A 15578-nucleotide genomic window follows, 5' to 3' on the forward strand; every position below is an offset into this window, starting at 1 on the left:
GGACAACTAGTGTAACATCATTGGTTATGATTCTGCAGAATTCCCATGCTTGGTTCAGAGGCCAAGCAGAGGTTTTTATGTGCAGTATTTAAAACCAAAATTAAAATTCAAAACCCCTCAATGTGCCACTTAACTTTTCCAAGCCACAGAAAATGTCCAAGATCCTCTCACTTCTCTTTCATATCTGTATTCACTAATGTAAGTACAGCAAAACAGCTAACATAGGTAGTCTTGAAGAGGGGAAATCCAGGCACAGTATTATAGTTTAATATATTTGTTTTAAAGGAGCCAAAATCCTATAACATTTTGTAACATGACAGAAAATCTTCATTTCAGAAATTTCAGACTTTTTTCTAGGATGGGAAAAAAAGTAAAATTCTTAAATGCACGTATATCATATTCTAGAAATCAATAGACTATTTCCCAAGAGCATAGAATACAAGAGCACAAAGCAAGTAACCAGGGTAGGTGGGGGAGGAAAAGCTCTAGTTAAATCTAGAAATCCCCCTTGAACTTCTCAGACCAATCCCTTTTATGGAGACATTGGAGAACTTTTACTAGTGGAGAGTTAGTACAAATTCCATCTACTAACAGGAAATGAGTAATTAGAGAGTTAACATCTTTTGGAGAGCTTTTAGGAAGCACCAGGTGAAAAAAAGATAATTATAAAAGATGAAAAGACAAATCATAAATGTAAGACTAAAACATAAATCATAAATGTAAAAAAGACTTTCTGTAGCGAATATAGAAAAATTCTCAGTGGGTGAATGATGAAACCCACAAAATTGTTAACACTTACATACTTACTTGTTAACAACAGACAAAAAATAAAAGTAAGGGTGACAAAAGTATAGTAAAATTCTTAAAACTTTTCATTGATTTGCATCACTTACAAAGGTGATAATTATAGTAATTATTGCCGATAATTAGAAGAGGACAATGAAAAACAGGAGATCCCAGAAGTCAGAGAGTAATTTAATCCTAGATCAGTGATGCTGAAAGATCAATAGGAAAATATATTACCTGATAAGGCTAAAATAAAGGCAGAAATAGCATACAGAAGAGATGCAAGGACAACAGCTTTGTCAAAAGAAATTTTTTTTATGAAGAACCTGCAGTATTAGAAAGTGAAAGAAGTTCTGAAAGCATTTGAAAGAAATAAAACACTAGGATACTAAAAGGTCTGTTTCAAGCTATAGAGAATGAATCTATCAGAATCTGAATAAGAATATGCCAACAAATATGGAAGACAAAACAAAGACCCACAGACTAGAAGCACTTCATATACATTCCAGTCCCAAAGAAAGGACACACCAAAGATTACATTAACTGTAGGACCACTACATGAATTTCCAATGCAAGTAAAGAGATGCTCAAGATATTACAAAAAAGGCTTTAATCATATATGGAGAAGTTCAGGTGGAACTGAGAGAAGAAGAAGACTAGAGATCAAGTGTTGGCTACTTTAATGTGGCAAAAAAGATCAGAAGAAAATCACTTCATACTTAATATAATATAATCTATAAAGGCTTTGACTATGCAAATGATGAATAGCTTAAAAGAATGAATATGTTTGATAGTTCTGATGCATAACCTATACTCTGAACAAGAGGCTACTGTTGGGACAGAATATGGAATCAAAATTGGCAAAGCCATAGTTCTTGAATGGGTGAGAGGAAGCGGGGTAAGAGGAAGCTGCACGTATTCCATATGTGTTGTCTCCGATGCATTTTTGGTATCACCTGGCCGGACAATGTTCCAAAGAAAGTAGTCCTAGAACGAGCTGGAATTTTTAGCATGTATACGTTACTGAAACAGTGACATTTTAACCCTTTAAAAACTGTTATATTTTAATGTGAGCTTTAGTGGACCAAGTCCACTCTATCAGATATAAGAGTAAGATTACATGGCAAACATTTATACAGGACTCCAAGGGTTGGTAGTTGGTTGGTATGGTAGCCCCATCCTATATCCATGGGTTATCTGTTCCAGGATCATCCACAGATATGAGGGAACCCCTTAAAAATAATGGGTGAGAAGAAGAGGAAGGGGGAAGGATGAAAGGAGGAGGCAGGTGTGTGCACGCACTGCAGACTGGGTTGCAGCAACAACAATTGTGGATACTGACTCAATGGATACAGGATGTGAGGTGGACTACTGTTGTAAGTTCTGTGAGTAATTGTGGCATTTCACACCTAATAATGACTTAAGACCGTGTTTGATATCCAGTTCCTTTAGAACTTTGTTCTGACAAAGCAAAAAATTGTTAGAGGGTAAAGAAACCCCTGTCTATAGATAACATCAGAAACAACGTTAGCATTGTGGCATTGCACATATGGCAATAAGTTGGGAATCCTTGACTTTACCTTCGAAGCTTGTTCTGTAAAAGTGGCAGTGTTTGGTTGGGAACCTGGGCTATGGAAAATAACACAAAGTAACAACACAGTTGTACTATTTTACATTTGGGCTAAGAACCTTTGATTAATATTTAACCTGTTGAGATCGGCATTTGGCATATGTGTATATTTTATCTCAGCTCTCTCTCTTTGGATTCTTGTTCTGTAATGTTTCTTCTCTAGAATAGCAACTTTCAAATCCTGTGAAGAGTGTCTGGCTAGATTGAAATTATTTGAAACAGGTTTCTGTGTATTGCCATTCCTAATATCTGATTTCTAATATCTGATTTATCTCCATTAATTATTTTGCAGAGCAAATGTGTATTGTAGAGAATTGCAAGGATGAGGATAGTGGTGGTGGTTATGATGATAGCTTTTAAAGATCAAAGGCATAGTATTGCAAATTGTGGTGTTTACCATTACATTAAGGTGGTCTTCCTGATCAGTTGACTTACCAGTTATTGTAAATTCAACTGAATGCATGAACATAGTTCACCACAAAGTCTTAGGCACTAGTTGGAGATGTGGTATCTTCTTCTTGAGATGCTCCTAAGTACTACACAAATATTGGACAACAAATGTTGTATCTGGGGAATTCTTTTAGCTATTACTTAGACTCAGTCTTACAAAGTAACTCTGTTTCTAAGTACATTTGATTACTTCTTTCTTTGAATGGAAGTTTATCAGCTGTCTATAGCTCATGTAGTGTCAGGACCTAAGACTCTTCCAGACAGTGTATTTGTACTATTCCGCTTTGTTCTTTGTTCTTAAAGAGCACAAGTTTTACCTCTGTGTTCCAGAATTTACATCAGCAAAGTCTCTTGGCAAAGTGTAGTGGGGAAATTCAGCATCCATCTGAGATCAGAGGTCTCATCTGCATCCTCCGAATCCACCTCTTCTGATCTCTCCTCCTTTTTGTTTATATGATTGTGAGGATGTCATAATGCTAAGCCCCATTTTGGGGATAGGCAGTCAGGTGCGGTAGCACCGGAGTTCTTCTTCTTTAATGCAGATGTAAACAATGTGACACCTGTTGAGCTGTTGCTCCAGTAACTTTCCCCCCTTGGGCAAGGGTGAGGGCTGATTGATGCTGTTTGGAAGAAGACCAGCAGCTTCCATGTGAAGAAGCCCCTGCTAGAACCAACTGCTTACAGCTTTAACATGAGGCATCCACACCAAGCAGTAGCATCCGTTTAGCGCTTGGTTGTCTTTTCCCTCCCCAAACAGCTTCTCTCACCTCTGACACTTCATATATTTGTTCCACATTAAATTGGGGAAACACCATAGTACAAAATGAAATTCACTGTACTTATCACTTCCATTCTGTGGGATGCAGTGCTGAGGTTGTTGCTAAGAGGTAAAGGAAAATTGAGGGGTCATGTTTCAGACTGGGGAAGCAAGTGGTACCAAGAAGGAAGTCAGACATTGAGGAGGGACAAAAAATTGTGGGAACTAAACTAAAACCCCAGTTAGTTCCTTATCATATTGGCATGAGGGGTGATGTATGAATGGTGGGAAAGAGACAGGGAATTTCAGAGACCATTCACATACATTTTGCAGTGCAAATGTTCTTCTGGAGAAGCTCTTAGTCTCTTTAACTAAAAATAGTATTCCACTGTATCAGAAAGCAGTTTTAAACACTGGAATGGGAACATAAAGAACATACATACATGGGATTGTATTCTTAAAACTATAAGTAGAGCATGGAAGTAAAGGTTAAACTAGAGCCTAAGTCCCTTTAAACCAGTGGTGCGCGTTTTGGAAAGCCAGTGTAGCCTTCAGGTACTTCTTTTCATAAACTGTGTTATGACAACTTGCTCCAAACCTGTCTGTTAAAAAAGGGTGCACACCACACTTGGGTCTTTGCCCAGTATTCATGATGACACCAATCTCATAATTGTAGTATTAAAATAGAGGTTTTCACATTTCTTTTAAAAAGAAGAATGCAATTAACCTCTCCCAGCTCTTTGCTCTATAGATGCAGAAGCATCTAATTTGATTGACCCTCTGATTATAACAAATTATGTTGTTCAGATTTTAGCAGGCAGATTTTTTCTCCAGACTTTAAATTTAGCAGTGATAATAATTAGTGAATTACTCTATTCCACATGCCATTATCTCTTGAATAAAATGGGTCTTTAGTCAGTGACACTGCATATTACATTTAAATACTGAAGAATCTGACTGTACGAGTAATTTAGAAATAACTATCAAAAGCATTCTTTTAAGTGCCTTTTATGAATTAATGTTGAGATGACGTAAGCAAAAATCATCAGGCAGTATATTTAAAAATGTGTTTCTTTCCACTCGCACTCACCGATCAGCTCCAGGCTCACCTGGATGAAACAGATGCCCTGGATCCATTTCAGTCAGGCTTCAGGCCGCGCCACGGTACTGAGACGGCATTGGTTGGCCTGTACAATGACCTGTTGAGGGAGGCCGACAGGGGCAAAATCTCCCTGCTGGTCCTCCTCGACATCTCGGCGGCCTTTGATACCGTCGACCACGGTATCCTCCTGGGGAGGCTCTCTGAGTTGGGAATTGGTGGCTCGGCACTTGCCTGGCTCCATTCATTCTTGGGGGACCGTCCCCAGAGAGTTCAGCTTGGGGAGAGCGTCTCGGCCCCGTGGAGTCTCAACTGTGGGGTTCCACAGGGGTCGATTATCTCCCCAATGCTGTTTAACATCTATATGAGGCTGCTGGGTGGGGTCATTAGGGGATGTGGGGCTTTGTGTCATCAATATGCCGATGACACCCAGCTCTACATCTCCTTTTCATCCACTGCAGGTGATGCTGTCCTTTCCCTTCAGCGTTGCCTGGGGGCCGTACTGCAATGGATGCAGGAGAACGGACTGAGGCTGAATCCGGATAAGACGGAAGTTCTGAGGGTGGGTGCCCCCGTGGTAGGTAGCTTGGGTGGCTCTCTCACAAGAGTGGGGTCCGCAGCCTCGGCATATATTTGGACCCGACGCTCACCATGGAAACTCAGGTGGCGTCGGCAGTCCGCACCACATTTTTCCATCTTTGGTGGATTGCCCGGCTGCGACCCTATCTCGACATGGGGGCGCTCACTACCTTGGTGCATGCGCTCGTAATCTCAAGATTAGATCACTGTAACGCGCTCTACGTGGGGCTGCCTTTGAGGCTGACATGGAAACTTCAGGTGGTGCAGAATGCGGCGGCCAGGCTCCTTACAGGAGTGAGAAAATATCAACACATCTCTCCAACGCTGGCCGCATTGCATTGGCTGCCCATCTGTTTCCGTGTCAACTTCAAAGTTTTAATGCTTACTTATAAGGCCCTAAATGGTTTAGGACCTCGATATTTGGCGGAACGCCTCCTCCCAACAAGGTCTACCCGGATCACCCGCACGAGTCAGGAGGTGAGGCTGCGGAGCCTGACGCTGAGAGAGGCCCGGAAGGAGAAGACACGAAACCGGGCCTTCTCGGCGGTGACTCCTCGCCTCTGGAACAATCTCCCTCTGGAGATTCGCGCGGCCCCCACGCTGGACACCTTTAAAACCCAATTAAAAACATGGCTGTTTATTCAGGCCTTCCCTCCAGCCAACTCTTGATTTTTTCTTACTTTTCCTTTTTATTTTTACTGCTGTTCTTGTTTGATTACAGTGGGGTCTCGACTTACAAAGTTAATCCGTATTGGAAGGCAGTTCTCAGGTCGAAAAGTTCTTAAGTTGAATCTGCATTTCCCATAGGAATGCATTGAAAACCATTTAATCCGTATCTGCTCTTTTCGTCCATAGAAACTAATGGGAAGCTGCTATTCCGCCTTCTGCCACTAGAGGGGGATATTTTTTTCTTTTTTCCTTTTAACCTAAGATGACTTAGCTTTTTAAAAAAGGAAAAAAAGAGTTCGTAACTCGAATCTAAGTTCGTAAGTCGAGTCCATATATTCCTATGAGAGCGGTTCGTAAGTCGAAACGTTTGTATGTCGAGCCGTTCGTAGGTCGAGACCCCACTGTATTATGTATTTGTCTTTGTTTTATTATTTGATTTTATATTTGGAAGCCGCCTAGAGTGGTCCGGTGGGCCAGATAGGCGGGGTATAAATTAATTAAATGAATGAATGAATGAATGAATGAATGAATGAATGAATGAAACTGAAATGCTGTTCTTAGATGTCAACATTCAATGTCTTAAAGTGTCAATGCACATACATGTGTAACAGTTGTTTTGAATGCTCAAATGTTAGAGAGAATGTTCTGCTACTTATCTTTCACTGCCTCGGCACCAAACCACAGCAGAGTACTAATATAAAATATGTTTCTATTACACAGCTGGAAGTCAGTTTACTAACTGCATATTGTTGCCAAATTCTCCTGATGCTAGAATATATAGTGTTTACTTTCCCGTACTCAAAGGCACCTTTGGAATCTGACCTTCATTGTAAAGCAGAGTGCTTACAATAATGTATAATGTGGCACAATTCCATCTTTTTAGTACAATGTTATTCAGCTTTAAGCTTTAAGTTATCCTTCAGTATTTTGAATAGAAGCTGCAGGTCTGTTGAATTTTGCAGAGCAAATTTTCACTCACAGTATTGCTCTTTTGAATGTTTGTCTGATGAGAATAGAGTGGTTAAAATTGGGCTGCGAGCAGAGTTACAAGAGAGCAAGGGCCTCGTAACACAACAAAAAAATCTGGAATTTGACCTGTGTTAAAAAACCATGCTGAGTTTCACGTTCACACAAAGAATTGCATAGTGTGTATTTATTTTCCTCTGAGTCATATTATTTTCTTAAGAAGTGACTTAAAACAAAGGGCCACCAGAAGGCTGTTTATATTAGCACACTGTTTTTTTTAACTGACTCAAACCCATAGTGAACATTACAACCAGTTTTAAAAGGGGGTATTTCAATTACTCAGCAGGAAACTACTCAAAAACCATGTGACTTCAATTGGCTAAAATTAAAACACTCTATGTTGTGGGGTTTTTTCATTTTTTTCCTTTCTTTTTTCTTTTTCTTTCTTTTTTTTGAGAAATGTAGACAGGCTCTAAGCTAAGTATAATATATGAAAGCTATATAAAAGAAGTGTTTTTTTACTCTGCATGGGAAAGTGGTAAAGGAAAAGAAAGTCTTTTAAATTTATTTTCATTGCTAAAATGAAGTAAAATGCTACTTTCTTAACATTGGGCAGAGTACTTTCTTTTCCTTTGGTTCTTCAGATCCATGTGGTAAATATGGACCCAAATATTTGAATGTGTAAGGAGAAGAGGAAAGCAAGGAAAGTAATTGATATGTTGTGATGATTAGTGCCACAGTCTCATCAGTTTTAATGCCATGGTAGAATGAATTAGTTAAATAATTAATTATAATAATTTGTAAGCATTACAAAATTAACCACAACAAAGCAGAAAGGATGTGACAAATCACAGTATATGAACTGGGAATTTGTCCAACCTAAAAGAGTAATCCTGTGCAGTGAGATATTCTGTTGCCCACCAGTGTGTGTCTTATATTAATATAATTTTATTATATTGCAATAAGGAAAGCTACCGTATTTGCCGGCGTACAAGATGACTTTTTGGGCCCCAAAACATGCTTCCAAGTGGGGAAGTCATCTTGTACACCGGGCGCACTGAATGACGCGGGGCCGCACTGGCCGGGGAGGAAGGCAGGCAGGCAGGCAGTCGGTCTGGATGGAGGGAGAGAAGCACAGCCTGCCATGCCTGAGTGGCCAGAGCCCGCTGCCCCGCGCTGCTGAGCCAGCCACCCGCCCGTTTCCCCTCTTCCTCCTTCTCCTGTGGGGGGGGTCATCTTATACGGCCGGTCGCCTTGTGCGCCGGCAAATATGGTATGTTGTTGGGATTTTAGCATTAATCTTATATTACAAAGTACCAAAATAATTGACATATTTTGACAGCTTATGTTGGTGGAGTGAGGATTTTAATTTATTGTTTTCTTGAGAAAATATTAGATTCTTTGCTCAGTAAAGTGAGCTAATTACATTTTTTCCCTTCCAGTGTATCTTGAAGATAGTTTTGTAAAATCTGGAGTCTTCAATGTATCAGAACTGGTGCGAGTGTCTAGAAGTAAGCTTTTCCTTTTTTTAAACTTGCTGTTTATACAATGTGTGTTTTTCTTATGAACAGTACAATTCTGGTTGAAATATGTTTTGGCAGTAGCATGTCAGGAATAGTCAGAAGCTTCTTCTGCCAGCAGAATATCCCTCATTGGCAGCAGAAATGCCCTTATACAGCAGAACCCCTTCTACTGGTTCATTTCAGGGACCTGTTGGTAGAATTAACTGCAGCAGAAACAAAGAGGGTTGGAGCTAGGGAGGAGCTTGTGTATGCCTGATCCAAACTTTCCCCAGGAACAGAGACCCTGTCAGTGCAAAGTTAGGACAATCTGGAGCAATCCTAAATAAGAATGTAACAGATGTTAGGAAATATTCTTGGCCTTGAGACACACATTTGAAAAATGTTCAACTGCTGTGCAAGTGCTGGGAGTTTACTGCTTTTTTTGTCTGCAGCGATAGTAGCAAAAAAGGGAATGGTTGCACAAACAGCTAGGATTTTGCATAAAAATAGTTTTTTGTGCAAAATACATGGAGTTCGTGCAGAAAGCATTTCATAGAGAAGCCCTCAAATGCAAAAACTGGATAATAAGTCCTGTATTCTTGTCCAGGACAGAGCAGAGTTTTCAAATTTTTCTTTCTAATCTACAGGAATGAAATATTTAAAAATATATATCCTAGTGCTCAATGATTTCCAGCATACATCATTTGGGAGTGATTTAAACACATCACCAATTCAGTTGGCTCAATGTCAGTCATGGCTTATATAGATTCTACTCCAGGAATCTAAGAAGGTTTGCAAAGAAAAAGACTAACATTAAAATGAGAAGTTTATAAAAATCAGAGTATATATTCATGAATGCCTTTGTAGGATATCTTACCAAAGAATGTACGTACATTGCTTTCATGATGAACAAGACTTCTGAACAGAACAGTGATTGTAGTGCTAACATATTTATGTGGCTATGCATTGGATTTAGCTGTGAAAGACCTTAAACATGAAACCCAAGAGGTTTACTGAATGTTTTTTGAGAATTGCTTACTTTATGACTTACTTTCTAGGTCTGTTATATTGAATAAACCTGGTTTCTAACAGAACGCCATAGAATGGGTCCCACAAACTAAATATGACCAGGACTTAAATCACTCTAATGTTCTACCACAGGAGATTGGGATTCCCCCACCCCACACAACACACACATCTTGCTGCTTTTGGAGCTATTTTAAAGTCTGCTTTGGAAGGCATGTTAGCACTCCAGAGCAGGTTTTGAGGGTTCCTGAGGCCTGCAGGTGGGAGCAGTTGTTGTCCCTTCTCAGTTCCATTTCTGTCAACAGCTTTAATCTACCTCATCTGCGAAAAAGTTTGGTCAGATCTTGATCTAAGATGTTAAGCCTCAGTGAACTCAGTTCTCTGGACTACCTTCTTAGATGGTTTATATCCCCAGGATATCAAGTATTTAAAATTTGATTGGAATTAACTAACTCAAAAAATGATGTACCTTGTTTCATGAAAAAAAAGTATCATTTTAAATGTATTTTTAAACCAGAATGGCCACAATCCTGTTGGGTTTGCACAGCATAAACCCTCTAACTGGTGTGTATGTGATTGTTTTTGGGACAAAAACTACTGTAACTTTTTGAACTCATAATTTTTAATTAATTCCAAAGGCATCTCAGCATAGATCTCGGCCAGGCCTCCACTAATTTGAGATCTCAATACTATCATTCTCTCAGATTCTCTCACTTGAAAATCTTCTCATGCTCTCTCAAACATCACCAAAAATGATTCAGGACAATCTCCCTTCCTAAAGACTGGGAATCTTTTCAAGTCTGCCTTTGACAACTGTCTTCCCTCAGAATCATCTCTGCCATTGTTGTTATTGTTATTGTTATTGTTGGCCTGAACTTCCAGTTCTAGTCTCCTAAGTTCAAAAGCCATTCTCTCGTTCTCTAGTTCTGCATTCCTATCCATTTCTCTCTGTCACACTCTTTCTTTCTCCATTTCTAAGGCCATTTTTTCTTTCTCCATTTCTAAGGCTCTTTCCTCAGCTTTGGCCTTCATTTCTAGCTCCAATTTCCACCTTCTGAAATCTATTTGGTCTTCCCTTGAGGTCTCTCTCTCCTGCTCTGAGGTAAATCCTCCCTCAGAATCCCCATTTTCATTATCTGACCCAGCTGCCATTACACAAGGCGCTTGCTCAGCTTTCTTTCCCCTAGTTAAAGGCATTCTCCTTTCTTCAGGCTTATAATTCAATTTTCAAGCCTCAATTTAAAAAGCACACTTTTTTCCTGTCAGTGGGTGTCTGTGTTACAACTTAGCTTCCAGCACTCATCCACTGGCAAGCTAGCTACAATGTCTAGGCCCCTGCCCCCAGCTAGGCCTCTCACCACAGACAGAGCTTTTTCCTCTGCCTCAGGCAACAAAACCACTCAAACTCACAGCTTCACCCTGTCCTAGGATTAGCTGTCTCTGAGTCCCCTCAACTTATCTGCCCTTGGCTCCGCTTTGTCCCCTCAGAGTTCTCCCTTGAACTCAGGACAAGCTAGCCAATCTGCCACAGATTCTGCTTTGGGCAACTCACTCCCCAGAAATGGTTACCACAGAGCCTCCCTATCTTAGCCCCCCAATCTGAGCTTCAGAGCCCCTCTACTAGATTTTCTCCCCGTGAGACAAGTCCTAGAAGGTTACCTACTCGTCCACTCAGACGTCCCTGACTAAAGATCTGCTCTGGGCACCTTTCCAGTCCAAGGCTTTACTGGACCACTTCGTATCCCACACGCTGGACACCAATTTATTGTAGCGGGCCATTCTGAAGCCTCTGTCAACTCAGGCCTCCCAGAGTGCTCACTACTCTTCTTCAAACTGCTGCCACCAACCTATCCTTAGTACTCACAAAGGACAAGTTTTTCTTTCAAACAAAGTGTTTATTGATTTGTACAAAATAAAAAGGGTGAATCACAGGTAATAAATCAAGTTGTTAATCACGGTTCTCAATTACTAGATCACACAGACTTTTCCCTCATTGACTATCTCTCTCAAATCTATCTCACACTCTCAATCAACTTCTCTCATCTTTTCAAACTCTCCAAAACTCTCCCTTTCACACATCACACACACCTTATATAATCCAGCTCCTCCCCCTTCTGCATCACCCTCCGTCCTCTCATTGGCTGAGGTTCCCCTGCCCAGCTGTGACAGACAGGTGAGAGCAGAGCTGTATGCCACATGCACCTAGTCATGTGACAGATGCAGAAAACTGCTTGTGTAGTTTTCTTTACACACATGATATTTCACAATAGGATCCTGACAAGTGGGACTAACTCAACTTCTCTGCATGAGCTGATGCCCCAAAGACCCATCCCAGAAATCCCAACAGTGAGTTTGGGGTTGCTGTTTAAACTTAGGAGCTGGACCTTCTTCTCTCATATGAGTAACCCAGGGAAGCAGTCAGTGTTCTCTTTGATTTGGCTGTTGTGATTCTGCCTCAGCTAAGATCTGATAAAATGTAGTTTTGTTTACCTTGGTGACACTAAACACACCATATGTCACAGCTCTGACCAGCAGTGTTTGTATTATATTTACTGACTGCTATCTATAAAAATAATTATCAGCATTTGTGAACCAAAAAGAAATTTATTAAGTAATGTGAACAGGTAAAAATAAAACAAAAGAACAATATTTCAAGCCGTCAATTTCTTCCGTATATAAAGCTTTACTTCTTTGGGATTTAGACACTATGTGTTTCAGATAGATAGATAGATAGAGAGAGAGAGAGAGAGAGAGAAGACTGCACTATTATTCACATAGTTTTCATAAAACAGACTATGATAATTCTCACTCCTCACTCCAACTAACTTTCAGATTCTAACTAACAGCAGTAATCCACAACTCTTAACAGAATCTTTCCTGCCAGGAATCATAGACCAATCAGCTTGTGACTCCATTCATAAACTTTCTTCCATGCTTCTCAGCTGTCATATAACTGTCATTTCTGGCCCAAAGCCAATGTATAATTTGTCAGTCAGCCACATCATTTACCATACAACCTATGTACAGGACGCATATTTTGGAGTCACTAGAATAACTTCTCATAGCTGGTTAATTATCTGAATAATAATGGTTCATCATTTTCTAAATGACTTGTATTTTGTCATAGAGTGGCAACAAATCCTGTTGAGTAGCTAGAGGGGTACAACTCACCATTATGCCTATGGTAGCTATTATCACTCCAAGGCAGAAGTGTTATCTGCAAAGAACTTCCATGGGCACATTGCATAGTTGGTCATACCATGAACTGTGTGACCAATTGTGCAATTGCTTTGTGCAGTCAGGGCAGCATTTCTGTGATCGCATAATATTACATTATCCTAGACTTGGGCAAAGTGCGGCCTGAGGGCCACATACGGCCCGCGAGCCACTCCTGTCCGGCCAGCGGACAGTTTTGAACATAAAAAACAGTTATAGCTTTTTGTCTAAAGTTGATCAGTTGCTTATCTTTAACATACCGCAAAAAACCTCTTTAGAATTTGTGAAGATTAACAACTTCAAAATAAAATCAATCATGACATCACTGTTTCATTTTATTTTTAAGTAAAGTTAGTTCAGCCCCCGAACACAATTTAGATTTTTCATGTGCCCCCCCATAGAAATTACCGTATTTTTCGCTCCATAAGACGCACCTCCAAATAAGACGCACCTCATTTTTAGGAGAGGAAAACCGGAAAAAAAATATTCTGGCAAATTCATAAGGCAGTAGCAATAGATAGATGTTGTCACATCAATTACCTCAAACTTCTTGCAGTGTACAACACAGTGAGAGCTTTTGAACAATTTGTAGTTGGCAAAGTTATTCCAATAGCCACAGACAACAACACTACAATGCTTTATATCAACCACCAAGGAGGAACAAAATCCATGTCTTTCTTGCTACTAACAGTACAGTTTTGGGACTGGTGTATTCTCAAGCATGTCATTTCACAAGTCATACATGTACCAGAAGTGGAGAATCATGAAGCAGACTTCTACAGCAGGATGACACACAATGATAATATGAGCCTCGTGGCGCAGTGGTTAAAACGCTGTACTGCAGCTAAAACTGTGCTCACGACCTGGGGTTCAAGGTAGCCGGCTCAAGGTTGACTCAGCCTTCCATCCTTCCGAGGTCAGTAAAATGAGTACCCAGCTTGCTGGGGGGGCAATGTGTAGCCTGTATAATTAAAAATTGTAAACCGCCCGGAGAGTGCTTGTAGCGCTATGGGGCGGTATATAAGTCCAATAAATAAATAAATAAATAAATAAATAAATAAATAAATAAATAAATAAATAAATGAGTGGGAATTACAGTACCATCTCAAGTTTTAACACTTATAATGAATTGTTATTGCACTGAAAGAGATGAATAAACAGATTGTTGCTGGGTAGTCAATAAGAGCTATGATGAAGAAATCACCACCAGCACAGGTGTAAGCAAACAGCAAAACATGCCTCACTTCCACGCCCTCCCTTCCTCCCTTCCTTCCTTACAGCAAAAGTTTTTTCTCTCTCCATCATTCAGTTCTTTACTTTGCAGCATGCAGCATGTCCACAGAAAGTGTGCTTACTTTTATCAGCTTTTTGCAGCTGATCCTCCTGTTTCCTCCACTCTCTAATCATTTTTTCAGATGAGGAGGCCCAAAATGTCTCTGCACTGTTCACTGTTTCCATACTCCTTAGCATATTTTACTACATCTAGTTTAAAAGGAATGCTATATGCTAGCCTTTTCTGTTTTGCACTGGTAGAATGAGTTCCCATACTCTGCAAGAAAAATGTGCCCCTTATTCATCACCACATATACTGCTTCCTTTTACAAATATAATCTCAAAACAGCACAGAATCATAGAATAATGGAGTTGGAAGGGGCCTATAAGGCCATCAATTCCAACCCCTGGTTCAATGCAGGAATCCAAATCAGAGCAGATCTGACAGATGGTTGTCCAATTTTAGAGACTACAACAGGATAAAATACAGTAGCTGCGAATCACAATGAAAAGATAAAATCTACCAGCGATATTGTAGAACAACAATGATTAAGAAAAACCAATAAAAACAGGGGGAGCGACACCATGCAGCTTTTGTTAACACAAAAATACTACTAAAATTTCTATTTCCAGTTGTGTGTGTGTACATGTGAAATGCTATTTATGAAATGTTGGGTTCTTAAACCAATTTTCAAGATTTCAAAGCCTTACTTGAACATATTCAGATCTGTGATTCAGATCTGCCCTCTGCAATTCAAATTGCCTTGCTCCATAAAAACTGGACTCAGCTAATGTGGCAAGCTAATACACCAAATAAAACCTGTAGCCCTAGTGGTAATATATTAAGGAAAGGAGTGTTAGGTCCCTTTTTGGTTTCTCTTTTGAACTTTATTCTGCATGTGCTCAGTGCCTTTTAATCATTCTGTGCTTCAGAATGAAATTTGGCTAACAATACACATTAGCCTCCCCCCCGTCCCTTAATGTTTTAAATATCTGCAAAATTACTTCTATTTAGGCCTAATTTATGATGAAGTGATGCAGCTTCCTGCAAAGCTCTGAACTACAGAGAGCTATTCTAGCAGGCTCTCAGTAGTAACTTTATCTTCCACTCACCATTCTCAGGCCTGTTTAAGTTACTGCCAATTTTAGAAGCTTTTGTTTCTGTCCTCTCTCCCTCTCCCTCCCTCTCTCTGCTTCTCAAAATGTCTGGCTAGTCACATGGTCTAACTTCTCTGCAGAAGGTGAAGGGAAAGAGACTCCTCCTTCCTGCTTTGCTTCTCCAATAGAGAAGCCTACTGGGTGATGCAAGCAGGCAGATATGCTAATATCTGTGCACTGGAGGATTGTGGGAGGAACATCTAGCCCCTGATGGGGGTCCTGTGGGGCACCCCAAAACACTGAGTAGCTCTCCTGGCCTCTTTCAGGACTGGGGCTGTGCAGCACTGTTCTGATCAGGAGGTACAGCCGGCGGTCACCATGCCTTTGGGGGATAGTGCATACAAAGGGCCAGGAGGCTTAGGGGCCATTCAGACTCAGGCCTGGCAGGGGAGATACCATTGTTGTAAAAGTGGTTTTCCCAGGGTAAGGCTCATCTATTGCACTTTGGATGAGCTGACCCCTGTGATT

General features: G+C 40.3%; 1 protein-coding gene and 1 pseudogene across 29 annotated transcripts in view; both read left to right on the forward strand.

Annotated features, from left to right (window-relative positions):
- NFIB (nuclear factor I B) overlaps positions 1–15578 on the forward strand; it is a 446840-nt gene that overhangs the window by 349601 nt on the left and 81661 nt on the right. For 24 of the 29 annotated variants that reach the window (XM_078384958.1, XM_072992103.2, XM_072992104.2 and 21 more), the window contains exon 4: positions 8379–8447. The exons of the other annotated variants lie outside the window; for them this stretch is intronic. In XM_078384958.1, coding sequence (XP_078241084.1) covers positions 8379–8447 — 69 coding nt within the window. The remainder of the gene's footprint in view (positions 1–8378; positions 8448–15578) is intronic. 29 annotated transcript variants of the gene reach the window in all.
- The window catches only part of LOC144587656 (U1 spliceosomal RNA), a 155-nt pseudogene continuing 57 nt past the window's right edge, over positions 15481–15578 (forward strand).

This window comes from Pogona vitticeps, chromosome 2, assembly GCF_051106095.1.
Source record: "Pogona vitticeps strain Pit_001003342236 chromosome 2, PviZW2.1, whole genome shotgun sequence".
Taxonomy (NCBI): domain Eukaryota; kingdom Metazoa; phylum Chordata; class Lepidosauria; order Squamata; family Agamidae; genus Pogona; species Pogona vitticeps.